The 21,622-nt window shown below is 38.7% G+C and overlaps 1 protein-coding gene across 2 annotated transcripts in view; it reads right to left on the reverse strand.

The window, feature by feature from the left end:
• The window catches only part of RAB6A (RAB6A, member RAS oncogene family), an 87,161-nt gene extending 75,732 nt beyond the window's left edge, over positions 1 to 11,429 (reverse strand). The window contains exon 1 of one of the 2 annotated variants that reach the window (XM_055423648.2): positions 10,737 to 11,429. In XM_055423648.2, coding sequence (XP_055279623.1) covers positions 10,737 to 10,806 — 70 coding nt within the window. In that variant the 5' untranslated portion in view covers positions 10,807 to 11,429. The remainder of the gene's footprint in view (positions 1 to 10,736) is intronic. The other variant, XM_055423647.2, reaches the window with a different exon arrangement.
• Between the last annotated feature and the right edge of the window lie 10,193 nt (positions 11,430 to 21,622).

Here is a 21,622-nt window from a genome sequence, read left to right on the forward strand (position 1 = left end):
ATATAAATTACAAAATTCCAGTACAGCAAAATACCTGAGAAACACTTAAATTTATGTAACAGATTTAGTTCATATAGTTCAGCTTTCCACAGATGATTACAGTTTTTTCGCTCTTATTATTTCAGGAACACCAAAGTATCCTATACTTTCCGCACATATTTCACCTATACAAAATTTATCAAGGAAAGGTAGTACAGATTTGTGTTTCAGTACTAGAGCTCCAGAACCAAACTGTTGAGCCGAAACCCAAGTGTGGCCAGTTACTAAACTGTATATATTGGGGTTAGCCAAATAAAAGGTTCATTCTTTTTTTCCCCATTAAGATGGCTCTGCTGCTGCTGCTAAGTCGCTCCAGTCATGTCCGACTCTGTGCAACCCCATAGATGGCAGCCCACCAGGCTCCCCCGTCCCTGGGATTCTCCAGGCAAGAACACTGCAGTGGGTTGCCATTTCCTTCTCCAATGCATGAAAAGTGAAAGTGAAGTCGCTCAGTCGTATCCAACTCTGCGCGACCCCATGGACTGCAGCCTACCAGGTTCCTCCATCCATGGGATTTTCCAGGCAAGAGTACTGGAGTGGGTTGCCATTGCCTTCTCCAGTAAGATGGCTCTAGTAGCACTCAAATATCTTTAACTTCATTCAAAACAATTTTGTTAGACTGTATTGTGACAGTTGTCATATCAGTGTGCATTTTTAAAAAAACATCAAAATTCATGAATTTTTGTGTAGTCATTTTAATACTGAAGACGGAAGAAAAAAGGACCATTTTCAGCATATTAAGCTTTATTTTTTCAATAAAGGTAAAAACCAACTAAAACGCAAAAAAGACTTGCGCAATGTATGGAGAAAGTGCTATGACTGATGGAACATGTCAAAAGTGGTCTGCAAAGCTTCATGCTGGAGATTTCTCAATAGATGATGCTCCACAGTTGGGTAGATGAGTTTAAGTTGAAAGCAATCAAAGCAAAGACATTAAATGAGAACAATCAACGTTATACCATGTGGAATATAGCTGATATACTCAAAATATCTACATCAAGCACTGAAAACAATGGGCTGAAAATCAGCTTGGTTTTGTTACTCACTTTGATGTTTGGGTTCCATATAAGTTCACTGTATTTCTGCAGGCAAATCTCTAAGAAAACGTTCTGTTTTTAAAACAAACTGTGACGGGCAATGAAAACTAGATACTGTGCAATCATGTGGAATGGAAGAGATGAACCACCACCAACCACACCAAAGGCTGGTCTTCATTCAAAGATGATGATGTTGTATACACAGTGGAATTAGAAGGGAGTCCTCACGAGCTCCTTCTGGAAAACCAAATGATTAATTCCAAGAAGAACTGCTCCCAATCAGACCAAGTGAAAGCAATACTTAAGGAAAAGCATCCAGACTCGGTCAACAGAAAACACACAATCTTCCATCAGGATAATGCAAGACTGCATGTTTCTCTGATGATAACATGCTACAGCTTGGCTGGGAAGTTCTGATTCATCTGTCATATTCAACAGACACTGTACCTTCAGATGTCCATTTATTTCAGTCTTTATAAAGTACTCTTAATGGAAAAACTCTCAACTCCCTGGAAGACTGTAAAAGGCACCTAGAACAGTTCTTTGTTCAAAAAGATAAAAAAGTTTTGGGAAGATGGAATTATGAAGTTGCCTTAAAAATGGTAGAAGGTAGTGGAACAAAACTTTGAATAGGTTGTTCAATAAAGTTCTTGGTGAAAATGAAAAATGTGTCTTTTATTCTTAACTTAAAAAATCAAAGAACTTTTTGGCTAACTCAACACTACTGGGAAAACTTATTTGAACCTATCTGTGCCTCAATTTCCTCATGGTAAAATAAGAATAAGTAGTGGCTAATAATCCACCTTGCAGCGCAGAGGAAGCAAGTTCAATCCCTCATGGGGGAACTAAGATCCCACATGCTGTAGAGTAACTAAGCCCGAGCACTCTGGAGGTCATGCCTTGCAACTAGAGAGCCCACATGCTGCAACGACTTAGCCTGCATGTCACAACTAGAGAGTCCATGCACCACAACAAAAGATCCTGCATGATGCAACAAAGACCTGACACAGTGAAATAAACAAACATATAAAGAAAGAATATCAATCAGACTGAGACTGAAATAACTAGATTGTTTTTACATAAAAGACTAAATACTATAATAAATATATTGAAAACAAATGTACAATATTTTGGAGAAGAGAGTTTTAAGAATTTTGGAAGTACAAAAACAATCCTCTATTTAAAACTAAACATACTCAGCCTTTCTGTGGACAGGAACTATTTCAGTTTCTGGAGGCTTTGTGAGGATTAAATCGGTAGGAATACGAGAGGGTTCAGTTCAGTTCAATTCAGTTCAGTCGCTCAGTCGTGCTGACAGTAAATCCCTGTGTGGAGCCTACAGAGGATCATCTATGCAGGCCACATTATATGGGCAGACTCTTCTCATTTTACATAGAGATTAAAATAAACTCTAAGAGCACATAATATATAAGGTGGTAGAGCAAAGATCATAGTTTAGCATCCCTCCCTCTTGCCCTTCAACTTTTCCCCCCACATCACATTAACTATAAGAATTTCATGGACCAAAGGAAATAAACATTCCATATTAAACAACTTGATAAACAAACATAAGAGGCTTGCAAATTAATAATTGCAATAGCCATCCAGTTTTGTTCTATTTACTTAATGTCAACATGCTGGTGCTTATGTCATCTTCTTAAAGAAAGAAAGACCTATTTACTCAGTTTCCTAATGACTGGACAGATTCAATATTTTATGGGTGCCTATATGAAGGACATTATGCTAGACACCAAGGACAGAAATTTAAAAGATCTAAGATGGATTTTGTGCAGCCTTAAGAACTATCAGATTGAGACTGAAGTAACCATTTAGATTGTGTTTACATAAAAGACAAAATATTACAGTAAAAACTTTGAAAACAAATGTACAATATTCTGGAGAGAAAAGTTTTAAGAATTTTGGAAGTACAAAAAGAATGCTTTATCTAAAACTAAACGAACTCAGTCTTTTTGTGAAGAGGAACTATATTTCAAAATATCTTTAGTCCAGAGGTGGTCTAAAATCTGCCTAAATCATATTCTCTATTTCCCTATTATAAACAACTTAACTTACCTTCTAATTTAAAGTACACATCTCCATTCAGCTCCAAGAAAGCTGGCAACCAAGTTTATCCTCTCCAGCAGAACACTGGACAATTCTTCTTTAAAAAATGTGACTGGCAAAAAGACTTAAAAGAGCTAACATCAGAGACTTTCCCCCAAAAGAAATCAGGCAGATTGTCCTACAGCGACGCCCAATAAACCAACATAAGAGCTTAAAAGCAAATTTTTGTGCTCAACTGTTAAAAAAAAAAGGCAGACAGTCAAGAATTACTAGTTCTCTGAGGACCACATCAAACAAGAAATAAAAAAATTAGAATAAAAAGTGAAAAGCAATTTACAAAAAACCGAGTACTGAGAAAGTCATATCCCTTTAATGTTCTCAAAATGACAAGAGAAACAGCAGAAATTAACAAACGCTGAAAATCAATTATACTTCAATAAAAAAATTTTTAATGACAAGAGAAGATGCTAGACTCAATAAAGATTCTACAGACAGAAACAATCAGAAAACAAAGAGCTCTTTGAAATTAAAATGACAGCACAAATAAAATGTAACAGAAGTTGAAAAAATCTTTTGAGAATTAAAACAGAAGCAAAGAAATGAAAAAGGGACAAAATAAGATACAATTAGAGGATCAATCCACGAGGTCTAATAAGAATTCCAGAGTGAAAATTGAGATCAGACTATCACATTAGTTAAGTCAAGAAATTTTCCTGAAACTAAACTTATGTTTCCAATTTGAAAGGATTTATACCTATTACTCAGCATATAAAATGAAAACAAACACATTATCATGAAAGATCAAAAGACGAAGAGTTATAATGGCAACACTAGACACTAAAGACAATATATTAATGTCTTCAAATTTCTGAAGAAAGAACACATCCAACCTAAAATTCTAACACCACCAAACTTCAGTGTAAGGGATGTACAAACACATTTTCAGATATACAAGGTCTAAAAAATCTTTCTCCCATTTTCCTTTTTGGGATTTTCTCCAAGATGGCGGAGTAGAAGGATGTGTGCTCATCTTCTCCTGCAAGAACTCCTAAGAATCTGTAGGCAGGTCAAGAAGCAACAATTAGAACTGGACATGGAACAACAGACTGGTGCCAAATTGGGAAAGGAGTACGTCAAAGCTGTATATTGTCACCCTGTTTATTTAACTTATATGAAGAGTACATCATGAGAAATGCAGAGCTGGAAGAAGCACAAGCTGTCAAGGTTGCCAGGAGAGATATCAATAACCTCAGATACGCAGATGACACCACCCTTATGGCAGAAAGTGAAGAGGAACTAAAGAGCCTCTTGATGAAAGAGGAGAGTGAAAAAGTTGGCTTAAAACTCAACATTCAGAAAACTAAGATCATGGCATCTGGTCCCATCACTTCATGGCAAATAGATGGGGAAACAATAACAGTGAGAGACTTTATTTTGGGGGGCTCCAAAATCACTGCAGATGGTGACTGCAGCCATGAAATTAAAAGACGCTTGTTTCTTGGAAGAAAAGTTATGACCAACTAAGATAGCATATTAAAAAGTAGAGACATTACTTTGCCAACAAAGGTCCATCTAGTCAAAGCAACAGTTTTTCCAGTAGTCATGTATGGATGTGAGAGTTGGACTATAAAGAAAGCTGGGCACTGTAGAATTGATGCTTTTGAACTGTTGTGTTGGAGAAGAATCTTTGAGAGTCCCCTGGACTGCAAGGAGATCCAACCAGTCTATCCTGAAGGAAATCAGTCCTGAATATTCAATGGAAGGACTGATGTTGAAGCTGAAACTCCAATACTATGGCCACCTGGTACGAATAACTGACTCACTGGAAAAGACCCTGATGCTGGGAAAGATTGAAGGCGGGAGGAGAAGGGGATGACAGAGGATGAGATGGTTGGATGGTATCACCAACTCAATGGACATGAGTTTGAGTAAGCTCCGGGAGTTGGTGATGGACAGGGAGGCCTGACGTGCTGCAGTCAATGGGGTCGCAAAGAGTCAGACACAACTGAGCATCTCAACTGAACATGTTCCTTTTATTAGGAAGCTACTTACTGGTAGATACATTTACATAGTGAGGGAGTGAACAATAAAGAAGAAAATTGTAATATGAGAAACAAGGAATCCATGCACAAGAGAGACAAGGAAAACCTCAAAATAAAAATAAAGGTTGACAGCTATACTTCACTCATGGAGGGCAACTAGTATAAATTAGAAAAGATCGTAAGATTCTGGGGGAGATGTCCCAGGCAGATCAAACTGAGAGAAAACCTGACACATTCAAGTTCATAAGAAATCTGATACATCTTATAAAAGGAGGAATAAAAAAGTATATTCATATTTGCCTGTGCTTGCATAAGGAAATCCCAGAGTATACATAACATATATATATATATAATTACTAATAGAGGAAGAAATAAGGAATGAGGTCACACGAACAGGAGCAGTAGTAAGTTTTTTTGAAGAATATCATTTTACATAATTTTGATTTGTGAAATACGTGATTGTATTAACAGTTAAAAATAAAGTTAGGGGAGAAAAAAAGTGGTCCAGTTTAAAGTCCTAACAGAAATGGATTAAGTGACTTCTTAAGTATCTCCTTCAACTCTGGAAAGCTCTAATTCAAGAATTTCAGCTAGAAGATGCTTAAACTATTAGTCAGTCATATTTACAATGTACCTTCCCCAAAACACCATACTCCTCCATCACTTCTCTGTATCTTTTAACTCTACCTTTCAAAGTAACTGCACTCATCACACTATACTGTGCGTGCATGTGTGTATACACAGTCATGTCTGACTCTTTGCGACCCCAAGAACTGTAGCCCACCAGGCTTCTCTATCCATGGGATTTTCCCAGCAAGAATACTGGAGGTGGTTGCCATTTCCTCTTCCAGGGGATCTTCCTGACCTAGGGAATCAAACCTGAATCTCCTGTGTCTCCTGCATTGGCAGGTGGATTCTTTACCACTGAGCCATCTGGGAATCCCACTATATATTTCTTCCATGATGAAATGTTTATTTCTTAAGAGTAGGCTCATATTAAACTACTTGACAGCATAGCAGTTTTCAGTGCCAGGCACTTTTCTAAATATTTCACATTTTAGTAACTAATTTAATCTCCACAATAACTGTATATGATAGGTCCTATTATTTTTATTTTATAGATAAAGAAGTCGATCATTTGCCCAACATCAGTGATTAAAGTTAAAATATGAAACCCAGACACTGTACTCATAATTACTAGCTCGACTGATTAGCTTTACCATTTCAAAACAAGATATGGAAAAAATTCCTTCTGTTCTAAATACAATATGAAGCTATAAGATACAAATGGTTTAATATTATCTAGAACCTAGCAGTTCTCAAAATATGGTCCACCAACTCCCAGGATCTCTAGGACCCTTTGGCTGGGCCCACTACTCTCCTGAGGGTCAAAACCATTTTCATAGTATCAAGATGTTATTTGGCTTTTTATCACTTTCATTCTCTCATGAGTGTATAGTGGAGTTTCTCAGAGCCTATGTGATGTGTGATATTATAAAAGACTGAATGAGAAGCAGTTATTAGAACCAGATGTCTGTAATATATCAGACATTACACAGATTTGCAAATATGCAAAATAATGCCACTCTTTCACTAAATTTTTGTTTGGAAAATAGTTCTCTTTCATTAAAATGATGTCAACATGAAATAGATCTAATACTATTATTTTTAGATGAAATAAATATTTTAAACTTTTCTCAATTAACTTTTGATGCAGTAAACAGAGATATAAAAAGCTCTTTAGAAGCCTCAACAATTTATGAAAGCATAATAGGATTTTGAGAAGAAACAAAGAGCACTGACCTAGCCAGTCGAAACTGCTCAGTATTTCTTGTCTCTGATATTAAGATTTTCTTTCCAACATTGCATACTACAATTCAAAAGAACTAATGTAAAAAAGGTAATACAAAGTAAAAAAAAAAAAAAGCAGTACTAAGCCAGGTATGTGCTTCTTTTTGAGATTACACTTCCTAATTTGTAACTCATAACATTTGTTTGTAATATTTTCTACTCTAAACTATCCTGACATTCCTAGAAGTACCTCTTCAAGACAATAATCGAAAGTAGTAACAAAAGAGGTTCCTCAAATAAAACTTAAATACACAGATTTAAGATGTGTACTTCAACATTTCTTTATTAAATCATCTATACTACTGAAATACAAAGAAACCATAAAACTTTACTACAGTAAGATTACCAAGACTGATATCATTAATTCAATGAGACTTCGTAATACTAAACAATTCATCTTCACTATAGAGCACAGATCCTTAATTTTTTGAAAAGCTAAGTAAAACAGTCTACCTAACTTCAAATCTGTTCCATGAATCTGTCTTTAATAATCATTTGACATATTTTAGGCATTATAATAAAAGAAAATAATTTAACAATACAAAACTAATTTTGTTCAACTAAAAAAAAACATATAAAATCATGGTCACTTTTTTTTACGCACGATGGTAAAGGTTATATGTAAATTATTGGAATCCATGCCCCCTGAGCATCTGGATTATCCCCATATACAATCAAATAATGAAAGTACAAAATGTTATTGTTGGGAATTCATGGGCAGTCCAGTGGTTAGGATTCCGCACTTTCACTGGCTGGCGTGGGTTCAATCCCTGGTTGGGTCCAGAAACCATGAAATGCAGCCTCCCCCTCCCAAAAGAGTTACTGTAAACTATTAATTGCATAAAGAAAAAATGTAGACTTCACCATAACAAAGATGACTCTAGCTTTGGTTACTATTGGATTCACCATCATCATTCATTCTGAGTACCTGCTATAAGCCTGGCACCATTCTAGGCACTGGGGATACAAAGAACAAAAAAATAATTTTTAATCTTCATGGGACTTGCATTCTGTTGTGGGAAATAGACAAAAATAAACACAAGTAAGAATTAGAAATATGGTAAATGCTATTAAGGAGACAAGGCTTTGCTACAGATTAGTCTTTGAAAGATGAATTGTGGAATTCTAAAACCTAAAAATAAAAAATTCATGAGTTAAATCAAGATGACATGGACTCTACAGACTTCTGCTAATGCATAAGAAAACTACAGACACTGCCAGTGAAAACAGAGATCAATCTTTCCAAAGCCAATGGACAGTAATACTGAGCAATACAGTGGTCTCAAAAGATAATTAATCTCACAGTTCTACAGAGATAAAAAGCATGTAAACACAATGCTAAAAAAAAAAATCTAAGATGAGCCTAAGGAGACAGGACAACCAAATGCAATGTGGCATCCTGAACTGAATGTTTAAAGACAAAAAGATAAAAATTAAGAAGACCTGAATAAACTATAGATTTTAGTTAATAATGTATCAATATTGGTTCATTAACCTTAACAAATACACCACAGAGATATAAGATGTTAATAATAGGGGAAACCGGGTGGGGCTGGATGGGACCTCTGCACGATCTTAATTTTTCTGTAAATCTAAAGCTGTTCTAAAAAATCAAGCATAGTTAGAAAAAATTTAAGACAGTGGAAGGAAGGGGAGTTAATTAAGACTTAAGAAATTAAATGTGATGCCATAAAACTCTGCAATGTGAATTAGAATATAAATACTCAAGAAATTCAAAGGAAACTTGCAGATTCTTAAATTATGGTCTCTATTCATACTAAAATCTTCCTAAGACAGAGATTAATGTATTTTTCATGCAAACTAAATAGCTCTGCATCACAATGTAAGGCAGGCAATAAAATCCCTAGAGTGCACCATAAGCACTTTGTGTGTGTTTGTGTATGTGTGTCCTATTTATCAATAATGACCAATAGCTGTATTTTATGTATGGCACTGTCTTGAAACTGTCATAAAATACCTAGACAGGGATCAATCTCAGAGGTTTTACTAAGTTACTTAAAGGAACAAGTTTATATTTACTTCAGGAAAAATACACAAAGAGGAGACTTGCTAAGAGGTCAGGGAGAAAAGATTATTTATGAAAGGAGAAAAATGATTCCTCAAGTCCAACTGGAAGCAATTTTGCAACTATTATTAACCTACTTTAATGACATTCCAATTAGTATAAATAGTTCAAAGTATAATAAGAGCTCTGAATTTATTTGCTATCAGTTATCTTCTTTCCCATCAAAAGAAATAAATGTTTTCTATAGCCTAACCTAAAATATCTAGCAGGTAACTAAATTGTCTGATGACTCGGGAGAAACTAATCTCTCAATGACTCAATTTTAAAGATAAGAAAAGTGTGAGAAAAACTACAGACCATGGTAATCACTAAACTACAAAGTATGAAGTTTGCATAATATAGCATAAAATTGGAATTACCATAAGAAGTGATTCTAGAGACAGTCATCACAAAATTAGAACCTTATACCTAATACAAAGTACAATGACAGCACATGTCTGACCAGGTAAATGCCATAACAATTTCACTCATCAGATACTAAATAATATTAACTATACAAGAATCATTTCATCAAAATGATATTACATATTCAAACATAATTTAGATAACAAGTGGATGAATCGATTCCTTCTCTACTGTTACTCCCAAACCCCAAATGAAATCCTACAAAACAAAAATGTTCGTTATTCTAAACCCGTCTGTCTCTCAAAGCAATGCTAAATATTGATATATATTTGTAAAGTACTAATGAAATGGAATAATTAATATCTCCCCAGGAATTCCCGTCTGCACCACCGTGAGGAAAATCAGATACTGCTTCGCGTTGAAGCAGAAAAAGGAGAGGTGAGATGTGAAAAATTCCAAGTAAAACGATCATGACATAGCATCTGGCAGAGATTGGAAAGGCATGAACACTGCCGAAAGGATCGTCAGGGATGAAAGTCAAGAGAAGAAAACGATGTTTTCCAACGATCCACAGACTAACCCAAGGGGCAAAAATCGCCACTGCCGCCGCCACTCCCTCACTCACCAACCACTCCATCCTCAAGTCCCCTCCAATTCAGATATATAGCCTCCAAAACCCAGGCCAATTCCCCACCCAGGTGAAAACTATCCAATAATTTCCTAGGAGCCCCCGTCTTCCCACCTTCGGTAAGACCCACACTTCTCGCGGCTAAACCTCTGGGGAAAACAACGCCCAGATCCCACCCTCCTAGCGCAAGGTTGAAGAGGGCCGGTTACCCACCATGGGGCTTCCCGGGTGGGCCTCACAGAGCAGACCAACTGGGATAAGAGCAAGGAACAAGGGTGGGGCTCAAGGGAGGGAGCTGGGGTTGGCGAGACGGCGGAGACCGGAGGAAGAAAGGGATGGACAGGAGGCAGGGGCTGGGCGGGGTGAGGAGTGGGGAGGGCAGATCGACCGGAGAGGGCCGGGCTGCGGGGAACGGAGCCGGCGGAGTCGGGGACGGAAGGGTCAAAATCCGAGCGACGGATCATGGGACGAGGAACGGGTGGCGAAGAGGGGTCGGCGAACCGAATACGGGCAGGGGCTGCGGGGGTAGAACCGAGCGTGAACGCGAGGGCCGCAGGCAACCTCCACGGACTGAAGGGCCGCATTGGGGGGCGGTGCGGGGAAGCCACGGCCAGCTGCCAGGAGTGGGGGAGCCGCGCACTCACCGCTCTGCTCCCCCAGGAACACCAGCTTGAATTTCCTCAGCGGATTCCCGAAGTCTCCACCCGCGGACATGATGGAGCCGGAGAAGCTGCCGCCGCCTCAGCCCACAGACCTCCCGGACCGACGCTGCTCCAACCGGTTGACGAAAAGGCTAGAGGAAGGGCTGGCGCCGAGCTCTCTCGGCCCCTGCAGGGCCGGGCGGCGGAGCAAGGCTGGAGAGCAGGGCTCCTCTACACAGACAGGCAGCCGTCGCCGTCGCCTCCCCTCGGAGTCGCCTAGCACCTGGCGAGGCCCGCAGCTAGAAAGGGAATGAAGGCGGTGTCGGAAGCAGCCAGGCGTGTGCTAGGGGTGGGGGGGAAACCCCAAGGCTAGAGCCTTTCCCCTCTCAGCACCCGGCACCGAAACTGAGGTGAGGGTGGCGGAGTGGGAGCCGCAGAAGCGTTTGGGACCTCTCACACGCAGCGCTCCAGCTCCACAGCTGCCGCCGCCGCAGCCCAACCTGCTGAGTGCGCGAGCCTGTGGCGCGGCGCGGGGCGAGCCCGGGCGCGAGCCTGCCGCCCCGCCAGCCCCGGCGTGCGTGCGTGCGCGTGCGCGCCACAGACTGCGCCTTCCTGGGTCAGCTTGCTTTCCCGGCTCCGCCCGCTCCGCGGAGATCAGGAGTGGTTAGGTTTCCACTGGCTTGGGGAGACGCAGGGAGGTGGTGGGGCGGAGGCTGGAGGAACTGTTGGAGGTGGAATAGGGAGCACTTACGTCAGTTACTGGATGAACCAATCGAAAGAGGTTAAGGGCCGGCAGAGATGGGAGTGAGGTGGCGGCGCCAGAGCGCGCGCGCTACCCTCGCGCGGTGGGAAGCGGCTGAGCTTGGCGGCCATGCGAAGTGTGGCCAGTCGCAGCCTGAGGGGAGGGAAGGGAATTGGGGCGGAGGCGGGGCCGGAAAGGAGTTGGCATTGACCCGAACAAGTGCAGGTGAAATCGGAAGGCCTTAGGTGTGTGCAGATGGTTCCTCTTTCCTGAGCCGTCAACCTTGCTTCTCATTCCTCACATCCGCCCTTCACCCACTTTCCCCATTTTCTTTCTTATAATTCCTCACGATACCTTTCTTGGTACATTATCTGCTGTTGCTCCAAGGAGTTTCATAACTACCAGAAGCAGGGCTTTCATGTTTTTTACAGACGAAGAAACAGAAGGAAATGGGAAGGAAATGACTTACAAAATCCACAGTCATAAAGTGGAACCCAGGTTTTGTCTTCCCCCACTGAACCTCCACAACTTGTTGATAAGCCTATTCTCTTTCTTAGCCTGACCTGTTATGGTCTTCTATTACCAATCTTTGTTGCTCAGATGTGGACAGCTCTAGGTGACCCCACCTTCTACTGTGATAGAAAAGAATTTAGATATCAGGTAAACCAAATCCCCCATTTCACAGATGGTGTAACTGAGGCTCATGTAGGAAATGGGTCTGCAGAAAGGTCACACAGCAAATTGGAGGTAGAACATGGCCCTGATGTGGGGAAGTGGACATTCTAAGGATCATCCGTTTCTTCTAAAGCAGGGTTTCCGAATCTGGTGTGGGTAAACCTCCCTTAAATTAGCCATCTACAGCTTGCCTGCTTTTCTGTGGCGAGAATTCATAATTTTCAACCCAGTTCATGACCCCCAAAATGAAGATGACCCCCAAAACTAATGCCACACTCAAGAGGAGTCAAGAAGATGTGACAACTAAGAGTAATGTGGATACAACTAACATGAACTGTTAAGGCTGAATGGGATCCTGGAACAGAAAAAGGACATTAGGCAAAAACTAAGAAAATCTGAATATATATGGACTTTAGTTAATTACAGTGTAACAATATTCGTGTATTAATTATAACAAACGTATCATACTAATGCAGGGTACTAGAGGAAACTGGGGGTGAGGAGAGGCATATGGGGATTTCCTGTACTCTGTACTCAATTTTTCTGTAAATCTAAAACTTTAAAAAAATAAAGTTTATTAAGAAAAGATAAATAAATGTTGAGAATTATCAAATAAATTGTCAAATTAGAGAATTTGGCATCAACCCCTTACCATAATTCAGTCACAACTCACCATACTATAGGATACCATATGAAAAAGTAATCCTTGCCCTTGAAAGAGACACTTTTGAAAACTGGTATCAAAAATACTTTCAAATTAATAATAAAAAATAAGCTATTAAATTTGTGTTAGAGCCAAACCACTCACAAAACACATTTATGTACATTTTCTCATTATTTGAGGGTCATTTACTTAGCTATAGAAATGACAGGATCAAACAATTGCCCTCTCAAACCCAGGGATGAATTGCTGAATGAACTAGAATAAATTGCGGGGAAAAAAAGAGATTCTTAGGTTTTCATCTATTCTGGCCTATCAAGACAACAGATATATCCTCAAATCTCCTTCTCTACCAAAATTTACTTCTGTCTAGTTCCTGTCAACCAAGCAGCAGAAAGATTTTAGAACACACATCTAAAATGAAATGGTAAAAACCTCAGTTGTGACATGGACACAACTTTGATTTTTCTTTTTTAATATTTGATTTTAAAAGCAAATTGTCAGGTCTGCTAAGGCCCTCCCCACCAGTAACCCAGAACCTTAGTACACAGAAAGAGTAGCTAATACCAAGTAGAAAAACTCTGCAAACAAAAATGAGTGGCGATTTTTTCTTTCTGATGTGTACCAGGTTTTCATTATGTTTCCTAAAATAACCTTTGAAGGAACATCTGAGGATTGGAACTATAATTATTTTGTGCTTCCTCCAGAACTTTATGAATCAATTCTTCCCTGCTGCTTTGATCTCTGTAATCACCTGGGTGGGTGTGACTATTCCTACCATTCTAAAGAGCGATATTACACAGGCATCTTACCTCAGATGTTTTTAATGTTTTAACTTGGCATTTTGCATTGGCACATATACAGCCTCATTTTCTTCTGAAGCTAAATTCATATTTATCAAGTGCTCTGTGTAAGTAATATATTTTATCTTTAGAGATCTTATGGTCTAAAAGTTGCATACTGTGTACTATGCAACTCCATTCATCAAATGGAGAAATTACTTGGGAGAAGAAGGAATTAAAGGGGCCTTTTTGAAGGGTGCTTTCCCCAACACTTTCACCTCTATGATTTCTCTCTATCTTGAACATCTTCCTTCCTCTTCCCAATTCCTACTCATTCTTTAAAATTACCTTTAAAAAGTTCTTAAAAAACTTCTCAGTCTGCTCCCATTCCCACCAAGAGTAAATATCTTTCCTGCCCTCCCATTGTATCCTGCGTGCATGCTAAGTCGCTTCAGCTGGGTCTGACTCTTTGCCACCCTATACACTGTAGCCTGCCAGGCTCCTCTGTCCATGGGGGTTCTCCAGGCGAGAATACTGGAGTGGGCTGCTTTTACCTCTTGCAGGGGATCTTCCCAATCTAGGGATCAACCCCTTGTTTCTTACATCTCCTGCATTGGCAGGTGGGTTCTTTAGCACTAGCGCCACCTGGGAAGCCCTCCATTGTGTCCTATTCTTCCCCATCACTTAACTGTATTTTTTGTCAGTCTTCCCCACCTGACTACAAGCTTAATGAGGTAAAAGCTCATGTCTTGTATTCCCAACACTTGCAGAGTGCTTGCTCCACAGTAAGCATGTAACAAAGTTTTGTGAAATAAATGAGAGATTATTTTTAGTTTTCTTCAAAAGGTGAATGTGATTTGGGCATATGGAGATAGAAGGGCAAGAGTATTTTGGAGAAATAACACATCACTTAAAATCATGTGATGTAAATTGATAATGCATTCCTTTAAAACACTTACGGCAAAGATGCCCAGATCAGAATTTCATAACTAAAAATTAGGGACAGTGGGAGAGGACAGCTTTGGCAGCTCCATTGGGAAAATACCAGAGCAGTTTTCTTTCATTAGTTTAAAAAGGATTGCTAATTTGAAGCCCATGAGTGTGACCAGGACACTAACACACAGAAATCATAATACAATTACAGCTTGCCTTTCTGCCCCCAGAGAAAAAAACCTCCTAAGGGAGGACTGAGATTTCATCTTAATTCCTGTGACAGAAACTATTTGTTGCCTATCCAACCCAACACACACACACACTTCCACAATATATACTGGAAATGATGAATACTTTTCCAGCTTCCCTTTAGCTAAGCTATATGGGCGCCTGACTTTATCTGAGCCGATGGGATACAAAGGAAATGTGTCAGAGACTTCTAAGATAAATTTTCTTCCTTGATGAGAAGAGATAGATGAGGAAAAACTGCCATTTTTCTGCCACTGAGTATGGTTATATAGGGACATGATATCTAGAGCAAACACATTATGTGAACATTAATATATAATCCTGAAGAAAAAGGTCAACTCACTGATGATGGCTAAGCAAAAAGCTAAAAGGCATCATCATATTACTGAACTTCCTCTGGGTTTTTTAGCAAAATAATAAATGTCTTTATATGTGTTAATGTCTTCACAATATGTCTTTGTCATTGTTACTTGTGGCTAGAAGCATCTGATAGTCTCATCTTTAGATCCCTTAAAATACCTCACACAACTCCTTAAACATTAGGCACTCAATACTGTGTGCGTGTGTATGTACATATAATACAGTAATAGTTACCAGACTGAAATGCCTTTTTCTGCTTACTACTCCCTAAAAAGAATTTATTACTCTTGGAGGGGCAGGAAATCAATAAAAGGAGAAAAACTACCCAGGTAAAAGAACTGAACTCATATTGCTCATATTTGAAACAAATAATAACTCTGGCAGGAATTCAAATTCCATCAAATGTGAGGCCCTTCTAACCTATTCTGAAAGTTATTAAAATCATTGCTACTAAAAATAATAGTGGATCAATATTACAAAGCATAAAGATGACAAATGCCCAATAATTCAAGGTGACCAATTAAATGACCACAATTAACACAAGATATATTTAAGCAAGTCCTATTTCAAAAGGACTACAATTTTTAAAAAAAAGAAGTGGGAGGCCTCATATCAAAACCTGTTTTCCAAATACCTTATGTGCTGTGGGAGTAGTATAAAGGTTATTCAGTCAAGGTGGAGGAAAAGGCAGTTAGAACCTCAATGGAATGGTTCTTCCTATGATTATGGCCAATTCATAAGCTAAGTCAGAAGATATTTTTGCTACAGAGTGATCTACACAATCTATTTTTGATAGTTCCATTTTGTTCTGTTCATGTGAATCACGGTCCCTGTTATGAATAATGCGGTTTCTCAGAGCCTTAGATGTGAGATGTTACTTCTAGGCTTTGAAATGCAGTGGGGGAAGAGGTTGCTCCTTTTAAAACTAGTCCAGAATGTGTAATACCTGACACATTGCTGGAGCTCTCGACTCCCCACACTCTATACCCCACAAATAATGGTCTCCTCTAAGATGTGCAGGAGAATGAATCATCCCACCTGCTACTAAGAGATTATCACTTTCACAGAAGAAGAAAACAACTGCCTCTACTGCTGTTTATGTAAAGAACTGAGTATCTTAGGACAGAAAAATGAGACCAATACTGTTTGCACTTAAATGCCAACAGACTGTACAGCCAAATTGTAACTTGCCTAAAACGCCAAGAGAAACCATCTTTTCATGAACATTTTTCTGGATTTTTGAATTTTATAAAAAAAGCAAAAGATACCAAAATTATTATTTTGTAGCTGAAACTATCCAGTGAGATGATAAGCTACAATATCATTTGGAAAAACTGAACAAACTTCCAGTTTTAGCATAGTAGATTAAAGTTGTTTCTGCTTTCTTCCTTCTCTGATACTGTTCCAAAACAAGAACGAAAAAAATAAAATGCAAACTCTGGCTTTCACATCTCTAACCCAGTTCCATAATATTTTAAGTTAGGAGACAAAGAACAATGGTAGCTGACTGAACAGAGGATAGAAAGTGCTTACTGAAGGGGAAAGTAACAAGAAGCAAGTCAATCAGCCAAGCAGAACACTAGAAAGGCTCAGGAATGTGAAGTTCCAGGTACCACAGAAGTTAGGGAGGAGAAAAGGGACCCAAAACAAAGGAACTGTGTCAAAGATCATATAAACAGCAGTTAAAAACCTATCCCTAAAAATGGAGGAATTGAACATAAGAGGCTCTAGGCATAGTATCTCTAGGCATATACATATCAGGCATAGTAGAGTACTCGGGTGAGGTGCTGTCAGAGGATATGGGGCTTGATAGCCAATGGTCTCTCTCCAAGCACCTTTCATAACACGGGCAGCAACTTATAAGTCTGAATAAGAGATGGGAAGATCCTTCTTTATATAAGCTGAAACATCTCAGAGAAAGGGCCAGTAAATTCTGAATATAGAGGTAAATTCAGCCAGTTCACCATCAAATCATCCTATAATGAACCCTTCTAATCAATAAATGCCACCCCCTCACAGTGAGCTTCTGATTATTTTGATGCTTCTCTTAAATCTGAACAAGCTGTAAAGGTTTGTATATATTTGATAAAATCTCCAATGTTAAATAGAGAATATAAATAAACCAGGAAAAAAAGGAAAGTGTATGATAAAAGCTATTGCATTTTTGAAGGAAGAGCAACGTCCTATTTTTAAAAAAGGGACACTTTCAAAACAGGCTTTCTTGGAAATTAAAATTATGATAGCCAAAGTTTAAAAATAAAATATTTGGAAAATAACATTAAGGAAATGTTCCAGAAAGCATAGCAAAAAGCTAAGAAATGGACACTAGGTAATTTGAGGAGTATCTAGGATTAACCCAGAAGATTCAGCATACAAATAATAGAAATTCTATATAGAGAGAGAATAAAGAAAACTTTAATACCGATATTATTATAAAATAAATTATATAAAATAACTTCTCACATCTGGGAAACATGAGTTTCCAAATTGGAAGGTTATATCAGACATCCAGCAAAAACAAAAAAATATTTCAGGTTACATCATTATGAAATTCCATATCAAAGACAAAACAAGATCTTAAAAGTTACCAGAAATTAAAACAACACATGTTGAAAAGATTAAAAACCAGAATGGCATCAATATTCTCAGTATTAACACTGGAAATTGGGGGGGTGGGAGGGTAGGGGGAATGAAGGAACTTCTAAGTGAAAAGATTTTCAACCTAGAATTCTATTCCCAAGCAAACTATCATTTAAATGTGCAGGTAGAGTAAAATACTTCCAGATATACAAGGTCTCAAAAATTCATTCTTTTCAAAAAAGCCATTGAAGAAGCTAAATAACGAGTTAAACCAAAGAAAAGGAAGTTATAGATCTAGATATGGTAGATCTACACGCGAAAGAAGTAAAAGCTATTCCTAGGAAAAGCCAAAAAAATAAAATCTAAAAAGTAACCAACCCAGACAGAAAAGAGTGAAGTTAATTTTATTTTTATTTTTTGGCTGTGCCACACAGCCTGTGAGATTTTAGTTTCCCTATGCAGAGAGTCGGACACGACTGAGCGACTGAACTGAACTGAATTGAACTGAACTAGGGATCGAACTTGCATCCCCTGCATTGGAAGTGCAGAGTCTTAACCAGTGGACTGCTAGAGAAGTTCTGAGACTGATGAAGTTAAATTTGACCATATGGAAAATGGAGTTGAAGGAAAACTTACCAAGAAGTGCAAAAAAAAAAAAAAAAACTAGACAAATGGAAAGAGAATTATAGCACCATTAGACTTCTTAAAACTATACATATACACATTTTGATTAAATGTAATTGAATTCTATAAATGTTGTTGGAAAAACTGGACAGTCACATGCAAAAAAATGAAACTAGACCACTATCTCACAACATATACAAAAATCAACTCAAAACAATTAAAGACTTGAATGTAAGACTTGAAACAATAAAACTCCTAGAAGAAAACATATGCAGTACTTTCTTTGACATTTGTCTTAGTAATATTTTCTAGATGTGTCTACTCAGGCAAGGGAAAGAAAACAAAAAATAAACAAATGGGACAACATCAAACTAAAAAGCTTCTGAACAGCAAAAAAAACTATCGACAACAACAACAAAACAACCTATTAAGTGCAAAATAAACATTCGACAGGGGGTTTATATCCAAAATAATAAAGAATTCATACAACAACAAAAAGCAAACAACTCAATTGAAAAATGAGCAGAGAAGTTGAATAGACATTTTTTCCAAAGAAGACCTACAGATGGCTAATCGGCACAGAAAAAGATGCTCAACAGCACTAAATATTAGGGAAATGCAAACGAAAACTACAATGAGATACCACCTCACAACTGTTTTTTGTTGCTGTTTTAGTTTCTAAGTCATGTCTGACTCTTTTGTAGCCCCATGAACTAGTCTGCCATGCTCCTCTGTCCATGGGATTTCCCAGGCAAGAACACTGGCGTTGTCATTTCCTTCTCCAGGGGATCGAACCTGCATCTTCTGCATTGGCAGGCAGATCCTTCATCACTGAGCTACCAGGGAAGCCCCTCATAACTGTCAAAATGGCTATTATAAAAGAGGCAAGATACAGCACATGCTGGTAAGGATATGGAAAAATGGAAACCCTTGTGCTGCACAATTGTTAGTAAATTGGTGCTACTACTATGGAAAACAGTATGAAGATTCCTCAAAAAAGAAAGAATAGAACTAACGTGATCCAACCATCCCATTCTGGGTATTTATCCAAATAAGAGGCAATTAACATGAAGATACTAATTCAAAAAGATATCAGTTCAGTTCAGTTCAGTCACTCAGTCGTGTCCGACTGTTTGTGACCCCATGAATCGCAGCACTCCAGGCCTCCCTGTCCATCACCAACTCCCAGAGTCCACCCAAACTCATGTGCATCAAGTAAGTGATGCCATCCAGCCATCTCATCCTCTGTCGTCCCTTTCTCTTCCTACCCCCAGTCCCTCCCAGCATCAGGGTCTTTTCCAATGAGTCAACTCTTCGCACGAGGTGGCCAAAGTATTAGAGTTTCAGCCTCAGCATCAGTCCTTCCAATGAACACCCAGGACTGATCTCCTTTAGGATGGACTGGTTGGATCACCTTGCCGTCCAACGGACTCTCAAGAGTCTTCACCAACATCACAGTTCAAAAGCATCAATTCTTTGGAACTCAGCTTTCTTTATAGTCCAACTCTCACATCCATACATGACCACGGGAAAAACCATAGCCTTGACCAGACGGACCTTTTTTGGCAAAGTAATGTCTCTGCTTTTAAATATGCTATCTAGGTTGGTCATAACTTTCCTTCCAAGGAGTAAGTATCTTTTAATTTCATGGAAGCAATCACAATCCGCAGTGATTTTGGAGCCCAAAAAAATAAAGTCTGACACTGTTTCCCCATCTATTTCCCATGAAGTGATGGGACCAGATGCCATGATCTTAGTTTTCTGAATGTTGAGCTTCAAGCCAACTTTTCACTCTCCTCTTTCACTTTCATCAAGAGGCTTTTTAGTTCCTCTTCACTTTCTGCCATAAGGGTGGTGTCATCTACGTATCTGAGGTTATTGATATTTCTCCCGGCAATCTTGATTCCAGCTTGTGCTTCTTCCAGCCCGGCGTTTCTCATGATGTACTCTGCATATAAGTTAAATAAGCACGGTGACAATATACAGCCTTGACGTACTCCTTTTCCTATTTGGAACCAGTCTGTTGTTCCATGTCCAGTTCTAACTGTTGCTTCCTGACCTGCATATAGGTTTCTCAAGAGGCAGGTCAGGTGGTCTGGGATTCCCATCTCTTTCAGAATTTTCCACAGTTTATTGTGATCCACACAGTCAAAGGCTTTGGCATAGTCAATAAAGCAGAAATAGATGTTTTTCTGGAACTCTCTTGCTTTATCGATGATCCAGCGGATGTTGGCAATTTGATCTCTGGTTCCTCTGCCTTTTCTAAAACCAGTTTGAGCATCGATCAATGCAAAGAAACAGAGGAAAACAACAGAATGGGAAAGACTAGAGATCTCTTCAAGAAAATTAGAGATACCAAGGGAACATTTCATGCAAAGATGGGCACAATAAAGGACAGAAATGGTATGGACCTAACAGAAGCAGAAGATATTAAGAAAAGGTGGCAAGAATACACAGAAGAACTATACAAAAAAGATGTTCACGACCCAGATAATCATGATGGTGTGATCATTCATCTAGAGCCAGACATTCTGGAATGCAAAGTCAAGCGGCCCTTAGGAAGCATCACTACGAACAAAGCTAGTGGAGGTGATGGAATTCCAGTTGAGCTATTTCAAATCCTGAAAGATGATGCTGTGAAAGTGCTGTACTTAATATGCCAGCAAATTTGGAAAACTCAGCAGTGGCCACAGGCCTGAAAAAGGTCAGTTTTCGTTCCAATCCCAAAGAAAGGCAATGCTGAAGAATGCTTAAACTCCCACACAATTGTACTCATCTCACACGCTAGTAATGAATGAGTAATGAGCTAGTAAAGTAATGCTCAAAATTCTCCAAGCCAGGCTTCAAAAAGATATATGCACCCCTATATTGATTGTATCATTATCTATAATAGCCAAGATATGGAAACAAACTAAGTGCCCATCAATGGATGAATGGATAAAGAAGATGTGATGTATATATATATATAATAAAATACTATTCAGCCATGAGAAGATGAAATTTTGCCATTTGTGACAACATGGATGGACCTTGAGGGTAATATTCTAAGTGAAATAACTCAGATGGAGAAAGCAAAAACTGTATGATTACACTCATTTGTAGAATATAAAAAAACAAGACTAAATAAATGAGCAAACTAAATCGGACAAAAATAAAGCCATAGATACAGAAAATAGAGTAGTGGTTACCAAGAAGGAAGTGGCAGAGGGGAGAGAGAAATGAATAAAGGGAATCACCTTTTATGGTGACAGAAGGAAATGATGTAAGGTATATAGAAATAGAA

The sequence above is a fragment of the Moschus berezovskii genome, chromosome 14 (genome assembly GCF_049115385.1).
Source record: "Moschus berezovskii isolate FMDL1 chromosome 14, NW_MosBer_1.0, whole genome shotgun sequence".
In the NCBI taxonomy this organism is placed as follows: Eukaryota; Metazoa; Chordata; class Mammalia; order Artiodactyla; family Moschidae; genus Moschus; species Moschus berezovskii.